Source organism: Eptatretus burgeri, chromosome 11 (assembly GCF_056783735.1).
Source record: "Eptatretus burgeri isolate ZD-2024b chromosome 11, Ebu_testis_v1, whole genome shotgun sequence".
Taxonomy (NCBI): Eukaryota; Metazoa; Chordata; class Myxini; order Myxiniformes; family Myxinidae; genus Eptatretus; species Eptatretus burgeri.
In genome coordinates this window covers 12,464,303-12,489,278 of record NC_140971.1, presented here as the reverse complement: position 1 = coordinate 12,489,278, position 24,976 = coordinate 12,464,303, and the positions used below count along the sequence as shown (strand labels likewise).

Here is a 24,976-nt window from a genome sequence, read left to right as displayed (position 1 = left end):
TTGATGGAACAGCTCAAATCGGGTAATTCAACTTCGATTTCTCTGACTGTTGAGCAGTGACCAGAGCAATAGGGGGAAGGTAGTGCAGCGATGAGATGGGCAGTGAAGTGAAAAACATCAATGGGCTACAGTGAAGTGAGAAAATCTTGCTTTTCACTCATTATAATGCTGTGATTTTTGTCTGGCATGTACTCCACGTGAATGTATAGAATTCTTGCAAATAAGAACAAGATTTCTTGCCTGTCTTGTGTTTCGAAGTCTATGTTATGAAGTTAAGTGTATCCTATAGAAATGATATACGTTCCCTTTCAAGGAATTCAAATGCAGGAGGAGGTAATTCGGGGCCCACTGTTTGCCCTATGTTATATATGTTAAAGTGCACAATGTTTGCCAACATTTTGTTGTTTTTTCCATGCTTTATCCTTTTGAAATGCTAAATGTCAAGCAAGGAAGCAGCACGTATCATTTTGAAGCCTTTGGTATCACTCGGCTGTGATCGGGTTCGAACCGCCGACCTCTCAGACTTTGAGCAGACGCTCGAACCTTGACTCCATCATGTCTGGTCATTTTATATCTGACGTGTGCTCCAGATAAATGCAGTGTTGCTGTAAATAAAATGAAGATTTTTTTTTTTTTTTTTACCATAAAACACAAAGCCTGGTTAAGCAATTGGTTTAGTCTGTCTGTCTGTGTACAGACGTCAGTCTACCAACTCGACAACACCATTAGGCCACTCACTCCCGCACAAACAGCAAAAATCATCAAAAATATCAAAAAGTCACAGGCTACCGGCCCTGACAACATCTCTAATTTACATTTAAAACACCTTGGACTGCACAGCATATCAATCCTTACAAATATAAGCAATTTCTCCTACCAACACTCAAGAACTCCCCAAATTTGAAACTCAGCAAAATCATTTCCCTCCTCAAACCAAACAAACATCCCACCAAAGCAGCCTCCCTTCTACAGACCTATCGCATGACTTTGCACACCCTCAAAAGTTACAGAACACCTCATACTTACACTCACAAACCCTCACATCCCACTCTTGCACAACACAGATTCAGACCAATTCACTCCACTAACACTCCTCACAAACCTCACACTAAACACCTTTGATGTCCTCAACAGTAGAAAACCACCAAAATGGACTATTCTCACTATAATAGACATCAGCAAAGAGTTTGACGCCATCCCATAATTCTTACTCACGAACAAAATACTCAACACAAACATGCCCATCACTACCCAACGCTGCCTGGCCAACTCCCTATCAAGCAAACAGTCACACGTAATTTTGAATGGCAAGTCATCACCAACACGATACTATCCTCATGGAGTCCCTCAAGGCTCGGTCCTCTCCCCCCACACACTTTAATCTTTTTCTGCACGACATTCCACAACCACCCGAGAACATAAAATAACCATTACCTCCACCCATAGCGACATCAACACAGCTAAAGCACAACTTCAATCATTCCTCATCACCCTACAAACCTGGTTCACCATCAACAGACTAAACATAGCCCCGTCAAAATCAACACTCTTTTAACAAATTACACATAGGAACACATCATTGCACCACACATCACACTGAACAACATTCCTATCCCACACACACACACCAAACCTATCAAACACACTTCTTAACACCCCCAGACCATACCAAACAAGGCCCTTCACATCGTCAAAGGCTGCACATTAACAACTCCCATCGAGCACCCTACACACATCGGTAAAAATGCTAAAAATCAAAGACCACTAGGAAATGCAGCTGCAAGTGCCAATCCTAATCACCTGTACCACGAGATGTCCAACCACCCACAGACCCCTAGTGACATGAAGACGACACCACAAAGACACTACAAAACATCCCTTGAAACATCCCCACACCAATGAGTGACCACTACAAAAATCACATCCATATCTACATCACCATAAATGCAATATGTAGCACGGGCCCAAATAGTATCCTGGGCATTAACCCCCCACTCATCGATGAGGCAGAAAAATTACTTCCCAAGTCTGATCATGTTCACCTTTCATGCCTCCACTGTGAACACCACCCACAGCCTTTATCGGCCAAACATTGGCTCGATGACACCATTGACGACAGCTGTAGCCCCTCCCAGGCCATCCCACACACAATATGGAACACTGCACAGTCCTGGCTCCACGAAGGCAAGAGCACAACATATTAGATGTGAGGGATCTCTGGGTCGCTCCCGAGAGATCAATCGGCTATCTCCTTGCTGCGGGTCTGTTGGAGCAGAACTGACCAGGGCCAATCAACATCAACATGAACAACACCCAACCAACCAACTTCAACCACTTTCTTTGTTTTTTTGCAATGCCAGCCTATCACTTGGGAATGTATCCATGAACGTGTTTCTGGCTCACTGGCCCTCACTAAAAACACCTCCATGGATTGATTCCCAAGTGATGAGCTGGCATTGTTTAAAAAAAAATAATAATAATAAAGTTCCCCCCAGAATTTGTGTTCTTATCCGTTGAGACTATTGAAGCTTAAATTCCCACCGGAGTAAAACTTCCTTCCATAAAAGTTCTCATCTAATCACCCACCTCTGACATTTAGGATGCTGTTATCCCAGGTTAAAATCTCATTTACCCCATACTGTGCTGACTTGTTCGTTGTCTGCTAATATTCTTACCATCCATCTATAAGTACTCTTATGTCTCATAAAGTCCTTGTCCTAATGGAATACTTGGAGAAACTCTTCCAATGAGCCGAAGCAAGCTATAACTACATTAAAAAAAAAAAGTGGGGGTACCTATGTGAAGTTTGAAATGCAATATGGCCAGTAGTTCTTTGCGCTTTTCACGTTTGCTTTCAAATATAGTTAAATATAACATATCGGTGCTTTGTGTGAGGACACCCCAGGGACATTTCGCATCAAAGAGGCTGCGGAGAGCGGTCCATTTGTCTGTAATGCACTGAACCAATTCACAATGGCATTTATCACTGTCTCTTGCTGCCTGAAGGTGTGACAAACCATTTGGACAATGAGTGGCAAAGATGTTGTGTCCTGTCTCCAATGGACATTGAAGAGCAAATTCTGTTGGCATTTTGACTTTGTTCTGGATTTGGATGACTTTGATTATAATCTATGAGAATCGAAGTTATAAAAGTAGGATAGGAATTGAATATTTTTTTTTTCTCAAACATTGATATTTCGTTGACAGATATAAGAGGGTGTAACTCCTGATTCCGTAGGGTCATTCATATTATTTTTCTTTCATTCTACATGTTTTATTCTGCTGGGTCTGTAAAATAAAAAAGGTATAGTTTGATGCATAAACATTTCTTTTTAATGGATTGTACAGCAGGCATAACTAGAGCGAAGTCGATGGCGTGCCATTGCAAATGCCATCGCAAATCCCCACGCTTCCCACGTAAAGCAAAGTTGAAAGATTGCGAAAGGTTCCACCAGGAATGACCCAACAAGAAATTCAGTTTTTTTTTGTTTTGTTTTCCGTTGTGACCCCTTTGACCTTAATTCTGCACTCCTGGAGCATGAAATCAGGGTCAAATACAAAAAAAATCATCACATATTTCATGCGTCTCCTAATGTTGATGCACACACAAACATAGTTGCATTTCTTAGTGTTTGACCTTTTGACCCTGCCCCCCAAAATGATACTGCTCTTGCATCTCAATGCCATATGGTGATCATAACTACGAAGTTTGGTGAATTTCTTGCCAACCATTTAGGAGAAGAAAGCATGACAGACAGACAGACAGACGGACGGAAAGACAGATGGAGCCAATTACAATATTCCCACGTTTGTTTTCAAAAAGTGTGGGGATCATACATTTATGTGCATGTGTAGAATTTTGAATTTTACAATTGCCTGAGTGACTCGTATTTTGCATAAATGGCTGTCAATATTGCATGAATAAATGAAAGCTATTACAATATCAATCTCTCTTTCCCTGATGTGTCATAGTCTTCATGGAGCATCGGTACCACTGAAGCAACTTCTTGAACAAGGGTTATACTGTGTGATTTGTGATTGCCTTCGCAGCAGTTGTAAGGGCAGAAATTTGGAATCTGCTCATGGTGCCGGCGATAGGTCACGTACTTTTTGCGAAGGACACCATGAGGTGTTTAACATCCACCAACTAATGCCGGCAGATGGGACCCCGGTTTAACGTCCATCCGAAGGAAGGCACACACATCGATGAATCACACCCTACCTGGGAAACATCAGGATGACTTCGCTCACATCACATAAATTTAATTCTTCACTCACATCGGGTCATAGATCAGTTATATGAAGTTTCTGATTTTTCAGAGAGAGATGTCAATTCAACACAATTATGTCTGGAATACCACTTCTCTGATGACATCATCATTATCACCCTATATACCCATGGGGAGTTCATGACGTATGCCTCACTTCAACTTTTTTCGTTGCGTGTTTTCCGAGAAAATGATGTCCAAATTTTTTCCTTTTATCCAATATGGCTGCCATATCAGCAGTAAGCAATATACTATTATCCATGGGGAGTCTCTCCCATGTTTAAAGTTTTGCATCAATTGGACAAGCGGTTGCAGAGAAAACAATTTTAAAACAAAAATATATAGACAGACGCACACACACACACACACACACACACACACACACACACACACACACACACACACACACACACACACACACACACACACACACACACACACACACACACACACACACACACACACACACACACACACACACACATCAATAGTCTCTCATCCCCTTCAAGGTGAGACTATATATAATATAACAAGCTCAAATGAGCTAAGATCATCATCCTCTTAATGATGACGTCATAAAAACGAATATGACGTCATTGTGATGTATCAGGTTTGCGATAAATAATTATCTGTGCTAATGCCCAGCTTGATTCCCGCAAACAAAATTCAAATAGCTTGCTTAGTTTTGGAGATAATGGTATAGGCGATTTCCATTAGCGGCGATATTATGACGTCAATTTTTTTTTTTTTTTTTGTATACCTTGGTCGAGGCTCGTATGAGAGCTAACACACAACTCACAGCAAGGAGGCATGAGACAAGAGGGGCGGGAGTGGAAGGGACAAAACAGTGGGGAACAGACACATTAGGTGAACTGTGGAAGGGAGAGGGATGGGGATGGGACGGGGAACATGGCGAAGAGAAGATGGACATTACAGGGACTTTCAGGAAGGAAAGCAGAAGAAATGAAGGAAGTGGGCTTGGGTGGATTATCGGGGGTAGAAAAGATCGAGGATTTGGATGGGGGAAGATAAGAGGTGGTGGTGAACAGCTGTTTTGAAAGCCTGGAGGGAAGAATGGGAAAGAATAGAGTGAGGAAGTTTATTCCAAAGGCGGGAAAAAAGAGGAATGAAAGAGTGAAGATGAGCAGTGATTCGTGATTTTGGTAGTTTTACCAGAAGGGGGTTGTTGGCGGACCTTGAGCGCCCTGTGGAAATGTGGTGGGGACAAATCGCAGAGAGAGCAGGGGGGCAAGGCAGGAGAGGAGGCTGGAGAAGAGAGAAAGACCACCGACCAACCTGCGGTGATTGAGTGAGAGGCCCAAAGACTCAGCTTCATTGCGGGAGATGCCGATGATCTTAAATGCCCTGGTTTCGACAGCGTGAAGCCGAGAAAGGTGGGAGGCAGGAGCACCAGCCCAGAGGGGAGAGCAGTACTCCATCAGGCTACGGACAAAAGCTTTGTAAGTGGTCAGGAGCTCAAGAGGGCCGAGGAAGGACTTTGCACGACGGAGGATTCCCAGTCGGCGACTGGCTTTTGAGGCGAGGTTGGAAATGTGACTTTCCCAGGAAAGGTCATGGCAGATAGTGAGACCTAGAAGCTTGAAAGAAAAGACTTCTTCCAGAGGATTGTTGAGAAAGTGGATGGGGGGGTTTTGTAAACGGTCCTTTCGAAGAGACATACTGAGAGTGTGAGATTTGTCTGGATTGAAAGACATGTTCCACGTGTTGGACCAGTTTGTGATTTTATCCAGATCTGCAGTGAGTGAAGAAGCTGCTGCTTGCCGGTCTGAGGGATGACAGATGGTACGGCAGAGGGTGGAGTCATCGGCAAAGAGAAATAGAGGATTTTCCAGAGAGTCCGAGAGATCATTGATGAAAACCAGAAAAAGAACAGGGCCCAGAACGCTACCTTGAGGAACTCCAGCCTGCACAGGAAGAGGGGATGAAAGAACTCCATTTAGGGCCACACGTTGACTGCGACAGGAGAGGAAGTCTGCGAGCCATGAGTGGAGATGGCCTTGAATACCATGGGAAGAGAGTTTGGTGAGTAGGGCAGGGTGCCAGACTGTGTCAAAAGCACGTGATATGTCCAGGGATACGGCTCGGATTTCCTGTCTGGCATTGAGGACCTCCATCCATTGATGGGAGAGCAGAAGCAGCATATCCAGGGTAGAGTGACCTGGTCTGAAACCAAATTGATGATTGGAAATCAAGCCATTGGAGAAGAGGAAGGATTTCCTATCTGAAGCGATGATGGATTCCATCACCTTGCTGATGATTGGGAGAAGGTTGATTGGTCTGTAGTTATAGGGATCTGTTTTTGCACCTTTTTTATGCAGGGCAGTGATGTTAGCAGATTTCCAAGCAGATGGCAGATGACCTTGGGCAAATGAGAGGGTGAATAGAACAGAGAGAGGGTGAGCAAGAGCAGAAGAGCAGGCTTTGAGGACACGTGGGCTGATGCCGTCTGGACCGGTTGCAGAATCTGACTCGAGGTTTGAAAGCAAGCTCTCCACCTTGTCAGGAGAAAAGGATACAGAGTCCAGGGACAGTTGGGTGCGACTGGGTAAAGTGGGTAGAGATAGTGATGGGTTTGGGACACAAGATTTAGCTGCAAACACCGAGTTTAGACATTCAGCTTTATCACGTGTGGAATCAGCAGTGCGGCCATTTGAGGTAAGGGAGGGGATGGAGGGGGAACATACACCAGAAACAGATTTGATTAAACGCCACCAGGATTTTGAGGAGGGAGAGAGGTTTGAGAGTTCAGACTTGAGATGAGAAAGATGTTGTTTTCTGGCTCTCCTGAGGGTAGATACACACTTGTTCCCAGCTTTGTGGAAAGAACTGAGATTGCCCTCAGTTAGGTTTGCTTTCCATGAGGCAAAGGCAAGTTGTTTCAGGACAACTGCCTCGCCACAAGCTTCAGTAAACCAAGGGCGGGAGGAAGGGTAGGACAACTGAACACGAGAGGGGATAAATCTGTGCATGAGGGAGAGCAAGTTTCTTTGAAAGAATTCCTAGGATGAGTTGATGTTTGAGAAAGTAGTGATAGGAGACCAGTCTGTCAGTTTGATGGCTGCTCGGAGACCCTGCCAGTCGGCTTGAGTGAAATGCCAGACTCGACGGCGGTGAGGTGGTTCTCTGATAACAGCCAGAGAGATGTCCACTTTGACAAGGACGTGGTCAGAAGAACCAATTGGAGCGAAGGAAGAGCAGCAGATATTGTCAGGGAAATTTGTCAAAATCAGATCCAGAAGAGATGGAGTTCCATTGGTTGAGATCCGGGTCGGGAAGTTGACCGATTGAGTCAGTCCCAATGAGTCGCAGAAAGCTTTTGCTGAGGTGCCATGGCAGGTGAGAGAGGTACCCACACCTAGCCAACTGGCGTGATGACAATTGAAGTCACCACATAAGAGGAAGAGAGAGTTTGGATGAGAAGATAGAAGATGGTCTTTTTTTTTCAGAAGAATTTCCAAAATCGGAGATGGTTGCTGCCTACGCGTGGGCTTTCTGCATATACATGGAAAGTTTCACGAAGATCCGATGAAACTCTGGGTTGTGAAACAAAAAATGTCAAAAAATAGGAATGAAATCATAAAAAATGATATGACATCATAGTGATGTATCATATGTGCGGTAATTCATGTCTGCTAATGCCCTGTTCGATTCCCGCAAACAGAATTTAAAAAAAGCTTGCCTTGTTTCGGAGATTTTTTAGTCGATTTCCATTAGTGGAGATATTTTGACATCATAACTTTTTTTTCTAGGAGGAATTTTCAAAATCGGAGTTGGTTACTGTCTGCGCAGGGTATGTTTACATCTATATGCCAAGTTTCAGGAAGTTTCGATGAAAACTGTAGGCTGTGAAACAAAAAAGTCCACAAGAAGAGGATGAAGAACAACAACGTGAGTAAGACTTAGAGATCCTCCACGAGGATCTAAAAAGATACTTCACATTCATCTCCTATCTCCTGCTTATCTCTCTCGAGACAAATTTAAAATACCGAGGCAATGAAAAACCGTGTCTCAATCATCACCTTGACACACTGAATCATGAGAATAAAGAGGCCATGCTTTGAGCAGTAATTGTAGAAACATCCAGGTGACTGATATATATATATATATATATATATATATATATATATATATATATATATATATATATATATATATATATATATATATATATATATATATTGTTATGGCTGTGGAAATTCGCAATACATTATAAAAGGTTCCTTAGATTAGCTATGCCTGTAAGTGAGTGTTCAGATAGGTCCCCACCGTTGTTTAAAGGATTTCTTCGTGTTCACCGGGCTGCGACTCTTTGAGATAGCCGTTTTTCTTTATCTATTGTTATTTTGAGCCACCATTGCAACAAACCTCCACGCAAATAACAACCGCCACCAACTACGCCACAACGCCCACCACGCTCACACCACCCCCACAACAATCACCACCATCTTCGCCACTATGCCCGCTACAAACGCCATCCTCCGCGGACCACTGTAAGATGGTTTCTGCCGAAGGATTGGCAGAACAAAAGCTCTTGTGAAGCCTGTGGGGTTTTTTCCCACCTATTTTCCCCGCGCTTGGTGTGAAGGGAAAGGGGAGGGCAGCTCACTGCCGATTGGTGGATGCACGGCGTGAGGCGGTCGGGGTGACATTACGCCCCTTTTTGGGAACCTTCTCGAAGGGAGGCGGAGCCAAAAACGGGGAGGAGCGAAGGGCGGAGCCCCACGCTGTTTCAGGCGGACCGCACACGGGGCTCGCTCTCTCTTTGTGCTCGAGGTCAAGTCCTTTTTTGTCTGGGTCGTCGACGTCATCCTCTCTGTCAGGGTCATGCTGGATCTCTCTCTCTCTCTCTCTCTCTCTCTCTCTCTCTCTCTCTCTCTCTCTCTCTCTCTCTCTCTCTCTCTCTCTCTCTCTCTCTCTCTCTCTCTCTCTCTCTCTCTCTCTTTGTCGTCGGGGTGGCCTTCATCGTTCTTTGTCGTCGAGGTCGAGTTCTCTCTCCCCCCCTCTCGTCTCTCCCTCCCTTACCACCTCGTCGTCTTGGCATTGAGTGACCTGTCGGTGAAGGCGCAGGCCGGTGGCGAGTCCGGGCGACGCCTTGGAGACGCAGACGGGAGGCGCAGCCCTGCCGGCGGTGTGGTGCGAACCTGCGCATCTGGCGAGGAGTGCCGGAGAGAGCTCGCCGACCGTCGCACCACGAGGGTGCAGGTAGCCAGCGTCGGTCTCATGGACCCATTCGGTCATCCACGGCCCACGGCCATAAAGGTTTACGAACCCCGTCTACCCCCTTGCCTATGAGGGGGTCATTTCTTTTGTTCTGTGTGAATGTTGTCGTGGCGCCGTCTGTTAAGTAAAACTGTAAAGTGCATGTACATTCTCATTGTAGTCGGTTGTATTGCTTCCTATTTGCCTTGCTTGTAAATTGCATGACTGCCCTTGTTTGTGTTGTGTGTGTAATACGTGTGCTCTATAATAAATGTCCTTGTGTGCAACGTATCCCATTTGTCGCGTCCTCCTTTCACCCCATTGAAATGCCATCTTGCATCATGGAATGAGTAGTGGGTTTTGAACGCCCGGTAAGGAGAATCAGATCCGTCGAGGTCGGCAATAACGCCGCTCGGTTATCCCTGTAGCACGGAACGAACTGCTTCAGCAGTTCGTGTCCTAAGCCGACCTGCGGCGTGGTGCAACCCCTCGGTAGGTTACCCGCGCGGGTATTTAGGTATATCGACATTCGGCGATTCACCCTATTTTGCGTGGGTAGAATGCGGACTGGGTTGTGGTGAGGTTAAACACCCACCCGTGACTGGTTCCTGGCGGTAGTTCCAGGAGGGTCACGACTGAATTGTCCATCCGGTGGGCGACGCGGCTGCCATTAGAGGTAAGCAGCCAACCGCACGCCAGGCGGGCGAGAATTTGTAACAATATATATATATATATATATATATATTTATATTTATATATAACCATATTTATATATATCTTCTTCTTCCTCTTTCGGCTTGCTCCCGTTAGGGGTCGCCACAGCGGACCAACTGTCTCCATTTTGCTCTATCCTCCACATCTTCCATTGACACTCCAACCACTCGCATGTCCGCCCTCACCGCATCCATGAACCTCTGCTTTGGCCTTCCTCTTCTCCTCCTGCCTGGCGGCTCCATCTTCAACATCCTTCTCCCGATATACTCCGTTTCCCTCCTGTGCACATGTCCAAACCATCTCAATCTCGCCTCTCTCACTTTGTCTCCAAACCGTCCTACCTGCGCTGTCCCTCTAATATACTCATTTCTTATCTTGTCCATCCTCGTCACTCCCAACGAGAATCGCAGCATCTTTAACTCTGCCACCTCCAGCTCTGCTTCCTGTCTTTTTGTTAGCTCCACCGCCTCCAAACCTTACAACATAGCTGGTCTCACTACCGTCTTGTATACTTTCCCCTTCACTCTTGCAGCTACACTTCTGTCACAAATCACTCCTGCAACTCCTCTCCACCCACTCCATCCTGCCTGCACTCTCTTTTTCACTTCTCTCCCACACTCTCCGTTACTTTGGACTGTTGATCCCAAGTATTTAAACCAATCCACCTTCCCCACCTCAACTCCTTGCAACTGCACCATACCACCACCCTCCCTCTCATTTATGCACATGTACTCCGTCTTACTCCGACTGACTATCATTCCCCTTCTCTCCAGTGCGTACCTCCACCTCTCAACGCTCGATTCAGCCTGCTCCCTACTCTCCCTACAGATCATGATGTCATCCGCGAACATCATGGTCCATGGAGACTCCAGTCTGATCTCGTCTGTCAACCTGTCCATCACCATTGCAAACAGGAAAGGGCTCAGAGTCGATCCTTGGTGCAATCCCACTTTTACCTTAAACCGGTCCGTCATTCCTACTGCACACCTCACCGCTGTCACACTGTCCTCATACATATCCTGCACGATCCTCACATACTTCTCCAACACTCCCGACTTCCTCATACAATGCCACAACTCCTCTCTTGGCACCCTATCATAAGCTTTCTCTAAATCCACAAACACACAATGTAACTCTTTCTGGCCTTCCCTATACTTCTCCATCAACATTCTCAAAGCAAACATCGCATCAGTGGTGCTCTTTCCTGGCATAAACCCATATTGCTGCTCACAAATCGTCACCTCTCCTCTCAACCGAGCTTCCACTACTCTTTCCCACAACTTCATGGTGTGGCTTAACAACTTTATCCCTCTGTAATTTCCACAGCTCTGCACATCACCCTTATTCTTGAAAATCGGAACCAGTACACTTAATCTCCACTCCTCCGGCATCCTCTCACTTTCCAAGACTTTATTAAACAATCTGGTTAACAACCCCACTGCCATCTCTCCTAAGCACTTCCATGCCTCCACTGGTATACCATCTGGGCCAACCGCCTTTCCACTTTTCATCTTCTTCATAGCAGTCCTCACCTCATCCTTACTGATCCACCCCACTTCCAGATTCGCTATCTCCACCTCTTCCAACCTTCTCTCTCTCATTTTCTTCATTCATCAGCTCCTCAAAGTACTCCATCCACCTTCTCAACACACTCTCCTCGCTCGTCAGCACATTCCCATTTGCGTCCTTTATCACCCGAACCTGCAGCACATCCTTCCCAGCTCGGTCCCTCTGTCTTGCCAATCGGTATAAATCCTTTTCCCCTTCTTTTGTATCCAACTTCTCATACAGCTCGTCATATGCCTTTTCCTTGGCCTTTGCCACCTCTCTTTTTGCTTTTCGACGCCACTCCTTGTACTCCTGCCAAACAGGATCCTAGGATAGGGATCCCTTAGGCAGCCTATCCTGGGATGGGGTAGGAATAAGAGGGATCTCTCGGTCCTCCACCACCGCATAGACAATAAAACAGGCTTTTACTCTCCCGACAAACATATAAGGTCCTTTTTACCAAACAACCGAGCTATACATGCATTTAATGGGAGAGCTGAGCTAATCCTATATTTAGTAGTCCAATAAGGGCCATTTCCGTAACAATATATATATATATATATTTTTTTTTTTTCTGTTCAACTTGGAAAATTAAATCATGGGCAAGCAAAAACATTCAATTCATATAAAGCCTTTGTTCGTATTATGAAAAGGGGGGAATTGGTCTCACATTCTCCTCCATTAAGTTTCTTCTGTTTTCAAACTTGTGCACTCTAGTGCCGAAACGGAGGTGACTTCAACTGACTCTCAGTAACAATGAAAACAAGGAAATCAAATTATTTATTTTGATTTCCTTGTATTCAAGGAAATGCTTCACAGGAGATGCAAAACTGACACAGAGACATTCGATCCTGCCATATAGATCTTCATTGTCTGGCAACCAATGACTTGATGACATACTTTGATTTGGCTGTAGTAAACTAACTCATACATGTGTTGTAGATATAGTATCAACAGCAATATCTATAAAATATAAGGTACATTCAATAGAAAGCCAACAATACAACTCCATAATTCATTAACATTAGATGACACAACAGTAGCTTAAAGCTGTCTTTGTTTATATACCATCTAGAACCTCATCAATCTTGCGTCTGCTTTGAAGAAACGGTACAAATGAATTGTCTCCTTTCATTTGTGGCTACCTGTCAATCGAAAAGAGGATCCTCTTGTGGCCGTTCGGGTTACCCGGCTGTGTTGGCTTTGGAGAAGAGAAAACTGAATAATAGCACACGTTGGATCTGGGTAGTCAAAATAATTTTATCTATAATCTCTATTATGGAGGGAAAGTATCAATTGTATGTACGTTTGTATGTTATATGTTTCATCTACTTCTCTGAGAGGATTCAACCTTGGGAGCTGAAACTTTCAGGGATTAAGGAGGCCATCCTGAAGTTGTGCCTGTGCAAGTTTCGTTTGATTCCATCAAGTTTTGAATTTAAAATTTTTTTTTTCACCCATATTGGCATTTTCATCCTGGGTGGGGGTGGGGGGTGTAATTGGAATTATCTGAGCTATATTACCACTATTTATATATATATAAATATATGTGTATATGCACATAAGCAGTGCGCATGTTTTGCTTCATGCTTCATATACGTAACCCAGGTATATTTTATTGTCGGGAGTGATTGCACAGCGGTTTGTTGCTTATACACCACCCAAATGAAGGGATGTGTCAGAAGAACGTGTTGCACGTTTGGAACAAGATCGCCTGTTGGGCGGGCACTCTGCCAGTATTAACAATGATCCAAAACAGAAGGCCTCCGAGATCTAAAAAATAAAAAATAGGTCTTTCACTGTCAAATTATTTTCAACCTGGATGATGAATGGAATATTGTTGCGGATATGGGCCCTTAGTGGGTTATTAAATATAGGATTAGCCCAGATCCCCCCTTAAATGCATGTTTAGCCAGGTTGTTTGGTAATCGGACATTACATGTGTGTCGGGAGATGTAGCAGGCTATCAATTGTTCATACAGTGGGGGTGTACCGAGAGGCACCTTCTTCTTCTTCCTTCCTCCCTCCTAACTAGCCCTCACCCAGCGCCCTGACAATCAGTCAACAAGACTTGTCAGCAACCTGTCGGCGGAGAGCTGTTGCAAACTCGAACGATGGACCAATCACGGGTCCCCGGAGGCGGACCGAAAAGGCCGGCCCAGAAAAGCAAAGGAAGGACGGCTGTGTGAGTCTGCGATCTGCTTCATGAGGAGTGGTTTGGTCGGCTCTTCCTCCTTGGTTATGAATCCAGCCTGAGGTCATCCACAGCTTCATCTTGAGTCCAGTTACGGAGCCTCTGACTGTCCTGACTCCCTGCACGGCTCGACACGTCTTTCCATCCCATCGATCCTCCTGCGGAGCCCAATACCCGGATTGGCCTCGTCTGGTGTACAGGCCAGGCCTGGATTAGCATACTGGACCTTGTGAGAAACCAGCTGGAACACACCATAGATCTCCTGTGACGTCGACCTTACGGGGGCTGAACGCGCCGAGGCTGGTGCGTGAGCGGTGCCGACAAAAAGGAGGCCGTCGCCATCAGCTTGTCACGAGCCGCATTCGTGCCTTCGACACTTTTGCTCTCATCCATGAGGCACCACCAAGTACTCCGTGTCTTGTCTGCATGTTGGCCAGGCCTAAGGTTTATTTTGCTAGGGCTCCCGAGTTAAGAGCGGGTTATAGATGAATGATAACGTTTGTGAATGCTTTGCTTGTGTCATGTTTCCCCGATGTGTCCCCAATAAATCTGGCTGATTCATATGAAAGTTGCCACCTAGAATTTATTTGTGCCACGCCGAGGAACAATCCACTCGATTTGTATTTAAAACCAAAATGGCTACGGACTGGCAGACTTCGCTCGGTCTCTGACAAAACCAGTCTGCAGCCGGGGTCTATATCCCCAACTGGTATGGCCCAGGTGTACTTTGGTATCGTGATCTGAGGCACGTGACCCGAGACCTGTGCCGAACTAGCCGGCGTTATAGCCCCGGAGACGGCGGTGCTGTTAAGTGCCGCCAAATCTTCAACAATATGTGCTGTGGAAATTTTTTAAATATATTTCATCATGTGTGGATGTTTTCAACTGTTACATTATTATTATCAGGAATTTAGATATTCATCATCATTATATTCGCTATTTTCTTCGCAACATCACATTCTGCAATGCTTTGTTGTTTGAGAAGGAAACTTATGCAACATCTGAAGATCTCACCTAAAGGCTTTTAATAAAGCATGAGTGCAGAAGAATGAATCAAGTGAATATACTGGATAAAGAATGCTGCAGATTCTTTTCTCACATCACCAGCAATGAATGTAATATGATTCAGTCCATGTGTCTTGACTGTGGCTATATGGCCAGTAGTATGCTGTGTTGGTCATATATTCTTCTTGTTCTTCATCATAATATATTCATTATTTTTTTATTTTATTTTTCAGGTCAATTGCAACAAATCAGATATTCTTCATATGGGTGGCTTCTCTGTGGAAGGTAATACAACATTATAACATTGATAGTGAATGTAAAGATAAAACACCGATCTGTCCGTGTATTCAGTACTCTTACAGCAGAAAGGCAATTGAAAAGGTTCTTTTTGTTGTTTGTAGTATTTGCTGTTGTGACTTTCTTTACCATGTGGTGTATTTGTTATATTGCTTAAGGTTGAAGTGTTGTTTGCAGCGGATTAATCAGCTGAAGGTATTATTTTATTTCGGAGTGTGCATGGTGGCAGAGCAGATGAGCACACCTTTAGCTGATATCTTTAACAGCTCATTGAAGTTCCTGAGGATTGGAGAGCAGCGAATATAACACCGTTATTTAATAAAGACCCAGAGAGGACTTGGGGAACTATAGACCTGTTAGTTTGCTTTCAGTTCTGGGGAGAGTGTTAGAGGCATTGATAAAGGAACGGAGAGTGAACCATTTGAATACTAGAAGGGTGCTCAGTGGAGCGCGTACCTCCGCCACGTAATGCCTGATCCACGAGAACATATCGAGCCCAATACATTTTTGAAACATCATGCTATACAGGACTATATCGTTTTTAGCCTGATCTCTAAATGGTGAAGAATCAGTTTAAAAATTAAATAATTCTCGTATCCGGATCCAGATTTGGATCTTCACCAAAATCGAACCAATTCGTCCTTGTGACACACCCAACCTGTCCACCAAGTTTTATCGAAATCCATCCACTACTTTTTGAGATATCCTGCACACAAACAAACAAATGAAATTGCTCGTTGAGCAAGGAATTGCTGGAATACCTTTGTCATATCTCCATGATCTCTGAAAAAACAAAACCTGGAAATCAATTTGGTTCTTATAGGTTGATAGTGCTACTGTTTAATGAGTTATAGCACTTAGTTTGGTCAGATCAACTCCCTTTGCCGATTTCCAATGGGTCCGGAGACGCTGCCTCCGATGTGCCCAGTGATGGTTCCTCCCACTATGCTGGGGATGGACGAACTAGAATGGCATTCAGTAGAGCACACACCTTGCCAGCCTGAATAGTTTACGTTTTGTATCCCACTGATAGGCTGGATCTGGATCCAGACCTGAACGAAAATCTTATCGTGCGGTTACTGTCAGTTAACCAACTCATCCACCAAGTTTTGTCATAACTAGTCCACAACTTTTTGAATGACATGCTTATATGTCATTTTTGGCCCGATGTCTTGATGGTGAAGAATTACTTTATAAGTTTAAAAAATTCTCGTATCCGGATTTGGATCTTCAGCAAAATCGAATTGATTTGTCCTTGGCATACACACAACCTGTCCATCAAGTTTCATCCCAATCCGTCTTAACTTTTTGAGATATCGTGCTACATATCGTTTTTGGCCCCGTCTCTCAATCGTGACGAATCACTTAAAAAATTCTCGGATCCGGATCTTCACCAAAATATAACAATTTCGTCCTTGTCACACACCCAACTTGTCCAAACTGTTTCATCTGGATCCGTCCACAACGTTTTGAGATATCCTGTACACAAACACACAGACAGAAAGGGGTGAAAACATAACCTCCTTCAACTTCGGTGGTGGAGATAATAAGCCATGTAGCTTCATGAATACAGCAACAGAGTTTAAATAATACGGGGTTTTAATATAGCATCGTTGTCAAAACAAATAAAGAGGAGGAGGTAGTGATGGTTGCCTTCCTGGAAACGTGATTCATTGCTGATGGAAAGGATTTAGTCCGAATCCATCCACAACTTTTTGAGGTATCCTGTTCACAGACAGACAAACAGATCGACAAACAGACAGGGGTGAAACCATAATCTCTGCCCACCTTTGGTGGTGGAGGTAACTAGGAGAACAAACTGAGCACTCTGAAAAATGAAACCAAAGCTATCCCCATTGAAATAAATCAATACAGTGTGTTTGGCTGCTTTTGCTGCTCATGTTTTACTGCTGATAAATCAATACTGTTCATTCAAGAAAAAAGAACATGCAAACAACACCGTAAGAAAAATAGGCCAAGCCCCACAAACAGAAACCTAACACCACCATGGAAACAGTAATTTTAGAGACAGAGAGCACAACTGAGGAAGGAAACGGGACAAATATACAAGACAAGAAGGAAGGAAAGGAAGGAAACAATACAAGAAGGGAAACCGAAGCTCAAAGCCAAAGAGAAGAACCTGAAATTTTTTTGAAGAGAAAGACCTGGAGTCAATGGGCTCAGAAAACGAACTCAAAATACAAATGATAGCAGGGAAAAAAATTTAAAAGGATGACGAAGCCAACAACAGAAGAAAACAAAACCAGCTGTTTGAAAATAACCCGAAACAATTATACCAAGAACTCGGGAAACAAGCGGAATTCAATCAATTTTAATTTATTGTCCATTTCAAAAACAAGAATGGAAAATTTACATTTCAAAAAAATATGAAAAGTTTCATAGGATTACTAAATTGAACCCAAATAAAATAGGACTTAAAAATACTTTTTAAAAATACATAATACACCAAAAAATATTAAAAAAAAAACGATACGGCAGAAACCACATCTCAAAACAATAACATAGAACAAACAAGAACACTAAACACAGACATGGAATTCAAACAAGTTCACAAACAGGCTAAACATCAAAACACGACGGGACAATAAGGGTGTACATTACACAAAACCTCGACCAGAGAATACAAGCCAGCCATTCGCCTCCCTCTCTCTGATCCCGAGCCATGCAAAACTTCCCCCCCTGCACCCTCCAACCCCAAACCATGATTATCATGATTCATTCAAAACTCTGACAGATTGTGGAACAAAATATATTAAATAACGACTTGTTCAACATCAGAGACTTCTCAATCTTTTCCCTGACCTCATCCATTGATGGTAATTGTTCAGTGGATTGTCCTTGTCCTCTATTAATTATATCATTAACCTTACAACAAAACTGACATGTATCTGTAAAATCACTTTTTTCTCCCAGTCGCAAGGAATTGTTGTTACACCATGAAACAAAAATTTTGAATGCTCTCTCTTTTGTCTGCTTCACTGTCCTTAAGATACCCAACAATCGCTGTGTCATTGACGTATTTCATTATGTTGTCATTATCCAGTTTTGAAAGGCAATGGTTTGTGTATGAAATAAAAAGCAAAGGAGATAACACACAGCCTTGTAGAGTTCCAGTATTAACAAGTAAAAAAAAAGACATAAAATCTCATAGCTCCGTTGTTTCAGTAATTTTGCTGCACGGAGATAAAGGGCGAGCACATATTTATGTACAACTAAAATGGCCGCCATCTTTGATCAGATTGCAAAATAAAATGAGATGCACATGTGTGCCATCATGTACTGTGCTTGTATCAAGTTTGAACAAAATCGGACCATACGTTTCTGAGAAATGGTTGGGGACACATTTAAGTAACAAAATGGCCGCCAGTCAGCCATCTTGGAAATGATCTTGGGAAAAAAATGGCTTGCTTATGGAAGCCATCATTCGTTGTCTGTGTTGCAAGTTTCAAATAAGATCGGTAAATTCATGTCTGAGAAATGGTTGAGGATGTTTTCGACACCGTTTTTTTTTTTTGGTTTTTTTTTTAACAACTAAAATGGCTGCCAGTCGGCCATCTTTGATCACATCATGAAACAAAATTATGTAGTTATGTACATCATCATGTGTTGTTTTTTTGCCAAGTACGAATAAAATTGGTCCTTACATGTCCGAATTATGGTCGTGGACAAATGCACGCACGCACGCACGCACACTAAAATTGAGACCAAATCCATAAGTCCCCGTTTCGGACCCAGTCCAACGGGGGCTAATGATCAAATGTCCTGAAAGAGTGTTATTAACTTTAACCTGTTGAATTAGGTCCTGTAGAAAATGTCTGATCCACAGGATAAACTACAATCCAATATCTCGATTCTGCAGTTTTGGGATGAGGCGATGCGTCCGAATCGTGTATAGCAGCCTATCTTGTCCATATGTTGCTGAAGACCATTGGCCAAAGTCAAAACGAGGTCATGCACAGATTTATTTTGCTGGTAATCAAACTGAAATTTATCAATGTAATTTGAGACTAGGTGGATCAAATGTTTAATCATGATCTTCTGAAAGCATTTCACGACGACCGACGTCAGTGCAACAGGTCGATGGTCATTGTGCCGTTTTGGTTAAGGTTTTTGTCTGGACAAGAACAATCATGGCTGACTTCCAGCAGGATGGAATTGTGTGCATGTTTCCAGATTGATGGGAGAGTGTTGAAAATGGGACTTCCGGTTGTTGTGCACTTTCTTTCAGCACCTTCCCACAGATCCTGTCTGGACCTGTTGCCTCGCTTTGGTTCAAACGTTTAAGTTGTTTTTAGCTCGCCTGTTTGAAGAACAGAGAGCTATCGCGATACCCCCGGCATGAGCGTCAGTGTGAAAATGTTCAAGTTTTTGGTGCAAGTTATTTTTTCCTTTCTAATGTTTTTATCTACCACACTATTTTTTATATGCCCGATATATATATATATATATATATATATATATATATATATATATATATATATATATATATATATATATATATATATATATATATATATATGTGTGTGTGTGTGTGTGTGTGTGTGTGTGTGTGTGTGTGTGTATATATATATATGTGTGTGTGTGTGTGTGTGTGTGTATATATATATATATATATATATATATATATATATATATATATATATATATATATATATATATATATATATATATATGTGTGTGTGTGTGTGTGTGTATATATATATATATATATATATATATATATATATATATATATATATATATATCGGGGCGTATTATGTGATACCGGTCGTCCGTCCATCCGTTCCTGTCCGCACTCTAACTCCCAAAGTTTTCAACTTTCACGTATCATATTTGGTACATAGGTACAGACTGTGGGGACGGTGTGTCGCAACATACGTTCGTCATCTAAAGTGGTTGCCATGGCAACCAGGATGCTGTTTTCCATGTAGTAGCACAATTCTGTATATACCTTCTTGTTCAGGTGTATATTGTGCTCACTTGCACTCTTGTTACTGATTACAATATACAAATACATATATTGCTTTAAAATTATTTGGATCAGACTTCACTGCAATGCTTTATAAAAAATATTAATTATTAGACGAGTCTTTTAAAAATGATAAATGTATAAACAGGCGAGCATTGGGTGGCTTTGACACCAACTCTCTAGTTTTAACTCCCCTCGTGTTGATGGTGATGGGTCGCTCTTGTGTATCAGACAGAACAGATAGTTGTTCGTTGATTTGATAACTTTGATCGTTGATATCAAAGCGGCAGAAAAAACTGGTTCAGTTCATCATAAATTCTTGAGTTGTTTTCTGAGCTGGAAAATGCATCAATGTTCTTTTTGGAAAAGACTGTGATATTTTTCACATAGCACCTGGCATCTCTGGAATTGTTGGGATGGAAACAGTTGTGCAGTTTCAAGCCCCTGCTTTTTTCTCATTGGGTTAACACCAGTTGGGGTTGACTCAACCTGTCATCCTTCTGAGGTCAGCAAAATGAGTATTTGCATATTGGTAACAGAGGGCACTGCATCAGCGGCACAGCCACGCCCCCAGAAAATGATGCAACCAGCAGCCATAGGTTGCACACGATGGCTAATGGAAGAGCTAGTACTGGTACACTGAATGAATCAGGATACAATATGATGAAAGGAACAGCAGATAGAGGGGGGAAACACCAACAGCAGAGCCAAAGGCCAAGACAAGGGGAGGCAGACAAATAATGGGTGGCAGGAGAGGATGCATTGGGTGGACAAGATCAAGATAGATACATAAGGAACCTCTCAGGACAGAAAACTGAAAAACTGGAAGGAAGTGTGATTGGGGTGGGATTGGCAACGGGGAGGGGGGAGGGGTTATAGAGGCAGGAAAAAAGAGGAACACATGAGTGGAGGTGAGCAGTGATCCTGGATTTCAGTAGTTTCACCAGAAAGGTGTTGATGGTGGATCGTGTGTGCCCTGCAGAAACCAAGGGAGGACAAAGCATGAAAAGAGCATTCAAGCCGTTGGTTTAAGAATAGCCAGTCTTTTTTTTCATGAACACAGTTTGTGGCACCAGAGTGCAAATTGCTCATCAAAGCAGGTTTACGACAACAAGCGGAACACACCAGTCTCTCTCCATCACTGTGTTTAACTCTCCTTCTTTTGAATTATTTTCAACCCGTAGTTTCTGCACGAACATCAAACTTTCAGGAATCTGTAAGGAATGTAATGCAGTCAACTAGGGCAGGTCAAAATACAACGGCAGATGAAGCATTGGCATTCCCAGTAAATGCAGCAATTCCGGTTTACTCTCAAATAGAGGAATTAATAATAATAATAATAATAATAATAATAATAATAATAGCAAGTATACATGAGCAGCAAATTTAATCCTACATTTTAGCCTGATTCCAATAAATAACTGCAGCCATTTTGGATCATTCATTGTATATCCATCCATTGGGACCATACTTTGTGCAGAACATTGGTGCTGCCGAAGCAGTCTCCTTGGCTATTTGGCACAATCCTGGACGGGTCTCCCCTCCGACACCGGATACCAGCAAGCTGGCACTCATTTTGTCGACCTCGGAAGGATGACAGGCAGAGTCAACCCCACCTGGCGTTAATTCAACAGAAGAGCAGGATTTGAACTCGGAATCCTCGGATCCCAAGGCCACCACCCTAACCATTAAGCCAACCACCCTAACGCTAACCTAACCATTAACCACCAGGCGTATGTATTGCATATGTGTATCTTGTAAATCATTGCATTGCTTGTAGAAGCCATTCACGTCCATATACAACTTCAAATAGGTTTCATAAAAAGGAGCAAAATAAATTGCAGATGATTTTTCTGTCTTGTTACATCTTCGAATTTACCAAATGAAGCATTTAATACCAAACCATACTCCTGGTAACCGCAGTTATCCTTATGTGCTGATCATTCATTGACACAGATATGTAATAACAATTGTTTCCGCTTGAATTAGACTTCCTCATGCAAAATTGACGACACCACTCAGATTGTGAAAGCCAAAACATTTTGCCATTTTTTTTTTTAAAGCAATGAAGTTTTGTAGATAAGAAAAATAGTATTGTGCACCCTCGCATCGCCACTGCATATTCCTCAGGATCTTTCATGGACCACAGAGATTACTTCTGCAGCCTGATGTCCTTTTGAAGGCCTTCGTACCACACCGAGACTTTTAAAGAATGTTTCATCACCACCGCAAATCACTGTGGCTTCTCGCATTGACAGCTACGCTATGCTGTACGAAATCGACACAGTACGATTAATTATATTATTGAGCAGCAATGAAGTATTACAGCTGAAAGAGGAGGACGCCAATGAGTTGCTCATCAAATCCTCACACGGCTCTCTCGCCCGTCATCATTGCCGTGCTGGGGGGCTGGGTGCAACATTTTCTTAATTGTCTCTGTGTTATGAAATTTTACACAATGTGAGAAACAAAAAAATTCCCATTAAAATCTCGGTGTGCCATGGTTAGAAAGTTAGTAATTTGACTCAAAATGTTTGCAGGAGTCTCATGGTGATACATTCTGTTTGCTTATTACCCACTTGCCTTCTATGTTTACAGCTACAAATGTTATTGAAACGGGACCAGGTGATGAAAATTCCTTGTGCAAAGATTCTTCGACAACAGCAGCCGATCAAAGCACAGACTTTTGAGATTCTCTCCTCCTTGGGAAATATTGCAAGGCCCTGGAACATGCAAAGTGGACAGCACAATGGTCATGACACCAGCATCGATCGGTTTGATCGATGCGTATCCGACTGCCCATGCCCTGCAAGTAATTAATTGCTCGATATTAACTTAGAGTCTCTGAATTGTTACAAGCAACATCTCGATGCCAATCATTTCCTGGTAATTGAGCATGATTATGCATTCACAGACATGATATGCTCAATACCTGTTCATCAAACCTTGCTTTTGTGATGTCGGTTGAAGAGATTGCTCCTTTTGATCCCCAGCCTGTGCTCCTACCAAACTTTCCCAGTACATCCGTAACAAAACATTTGGGTTGGAAATGTATTTCTCACCCACAAAACCGCTCCTCGTGTTTATCCAGTAGTACAAATTTCAATTTCCTGAACTTCGATGTCGTACAGGTTCACACTTTATGAGACGAGTGACTCTGACGTACTACTGCACCATAGTCAACACATTTGATGGCAATTTACTGGTATGACGCAGTCGCGGTTGGAAAGCACTTTCAGCCAATGCTGTAATTTTTTTTTCATTGATGTCACGTTATTATATCGAGGATTACTCTGGTGCACTGCATTTGATCATTACTATCATTATCTTTCAGACCTCTCCAAACGATCAAACAGATGTACGTTAATTTGCCAAGTTGCATTTCAAATATGTTGTTTCAAAATTCCTTTCCAATGTCCAATTCTCTGATCACCAACAATGTGACGTGTCAGTTTGGTCCAACTCTTAGTTGGAGCATCACATCTTCTTTATCGTCATGGCAACCACTGACAAGAGCATGCAAGTCAGTGCTCCGTTAAGTTCGGCGGTTTCTCTGTGACCTGCCTGTTTTGAGGTTTTTACCTTTCCCTCGGCAGATATCAATTGTTGATAAGTCTGTTTCCATTTTTATTTCTCAAAATGTGCCCTGTTAAAAGTGCCGCGAGAATATCAGGATCACTAGGAGAATGCAATTTATCCTTTGTTCAAGGCACGCTCACCAAGTCGGCAACCCCGACAATCATGCTGTGAAGGTCACTTTTGCATGACACTCGTGTTCCTTTAATCACTCAGTGTGAATAAGTCAGTATTTATAGTTTGTCGCTTTAACATGATGTTAATCCGCATAACCTCAAATCCTCTTTAACTGCATGAAGGTAATTGTCTTTTTGTGCACCCTTTTTGAACTGTAAATGTGATGATAATTAGGTCAAGTGGTGGCCCATTATTAGCACCACAATACCCCCATGCTACTTGTATATTCGCACTTTATGTCTTGGTGGTATCTTATTTTTTTTTTTTTAAACATCACGTGATCATCATTATGTAATAAGGATGAAAATGACATTTGCCCTGTCGACTCAAATGTACCTGACAACACGTATTCATTGTAAACCGCACACATTTCAAATTAGCTATTTTCATAAAAAAAAATAAAGAATTGTAAAATAAATGTCAGAACATTTGATGCTCGAGTGTGTGTCGTGCATGTGAGATGCACGAGCATTTTCTGGGTAATCGTTCGCTTTTGAAAGAGGCTTTTGGTTGTCGTTCCAAAATGAGTGCAGAGAAGCTGTGAGGCGACAATGTCTCCTTTTCCATAGGGGGCAGCGTTCACCCTTCTGAAAATTGGTCAAATTTGAACACCTTTTCCTCATGAGGAGGTTGCTCATTTGTGGGTGCGTGGAACCACTCACAGCAGGGATGTTTGATGACATCCAACCTGCACGCTGTGACTTGTGATTTTATTCTTACCATTTCACTTGCACAATTTATTTATGTAGGTGAGCCCCTCCACCCCCCCCCCCAACCCGCTTGCTGCCAAGGAGTCGCGCAATTGGTTGCCAAGGTTCTAATAGTGAGCACAGCAAATGAGCCATTGTGAAAATACCGTGGTGCCGTAGTTGCTGCTGGTTTTATTTTTAATTGCATGTTCAATTTCATGAATGTGTCTGCAGTGATTGACTGTAATGCACGTGCGATGATGGGCTGAAATTCGACTGCAATGATGACACAAATGTA

The 24,976-nt window shown here is 42.9% G+C and overlaps 1 protein-coding gene across 5 annotated transcripts in view; it reads left to right on the top strand.

The window, feature by feature from the left end:
- RIPOR2 (RHO family interacting cell polarization regulator 2) overlaps positions 1–24,254 on the top strand; it is a 193,160-nt gene extending 168,906 nt beyond the window's left edge. For all 5 annotated transcript variants that reach the window (XM_085845225.1, XM_085845220.1, XM_085845224.1 and 2 more), the window contains 2 exons: positions 15,183–15,234; positions 22,835–24,254. In XM_085845225.1, coding sequence (XP_085701351.1) covers positions 15,183–15,234; positions 22,835–22,850 — 68 coding nt within the window. In that variant the 3' untranslated portion in view covers positions 22,851–24,254. The remainder of the gene's footprint in view (positions 1–15,182; positions 15,235–22,834) is intronic.
- The last annotated feature ends 722 nt before the right edge of the window (positions 24,255–24,976 follow it).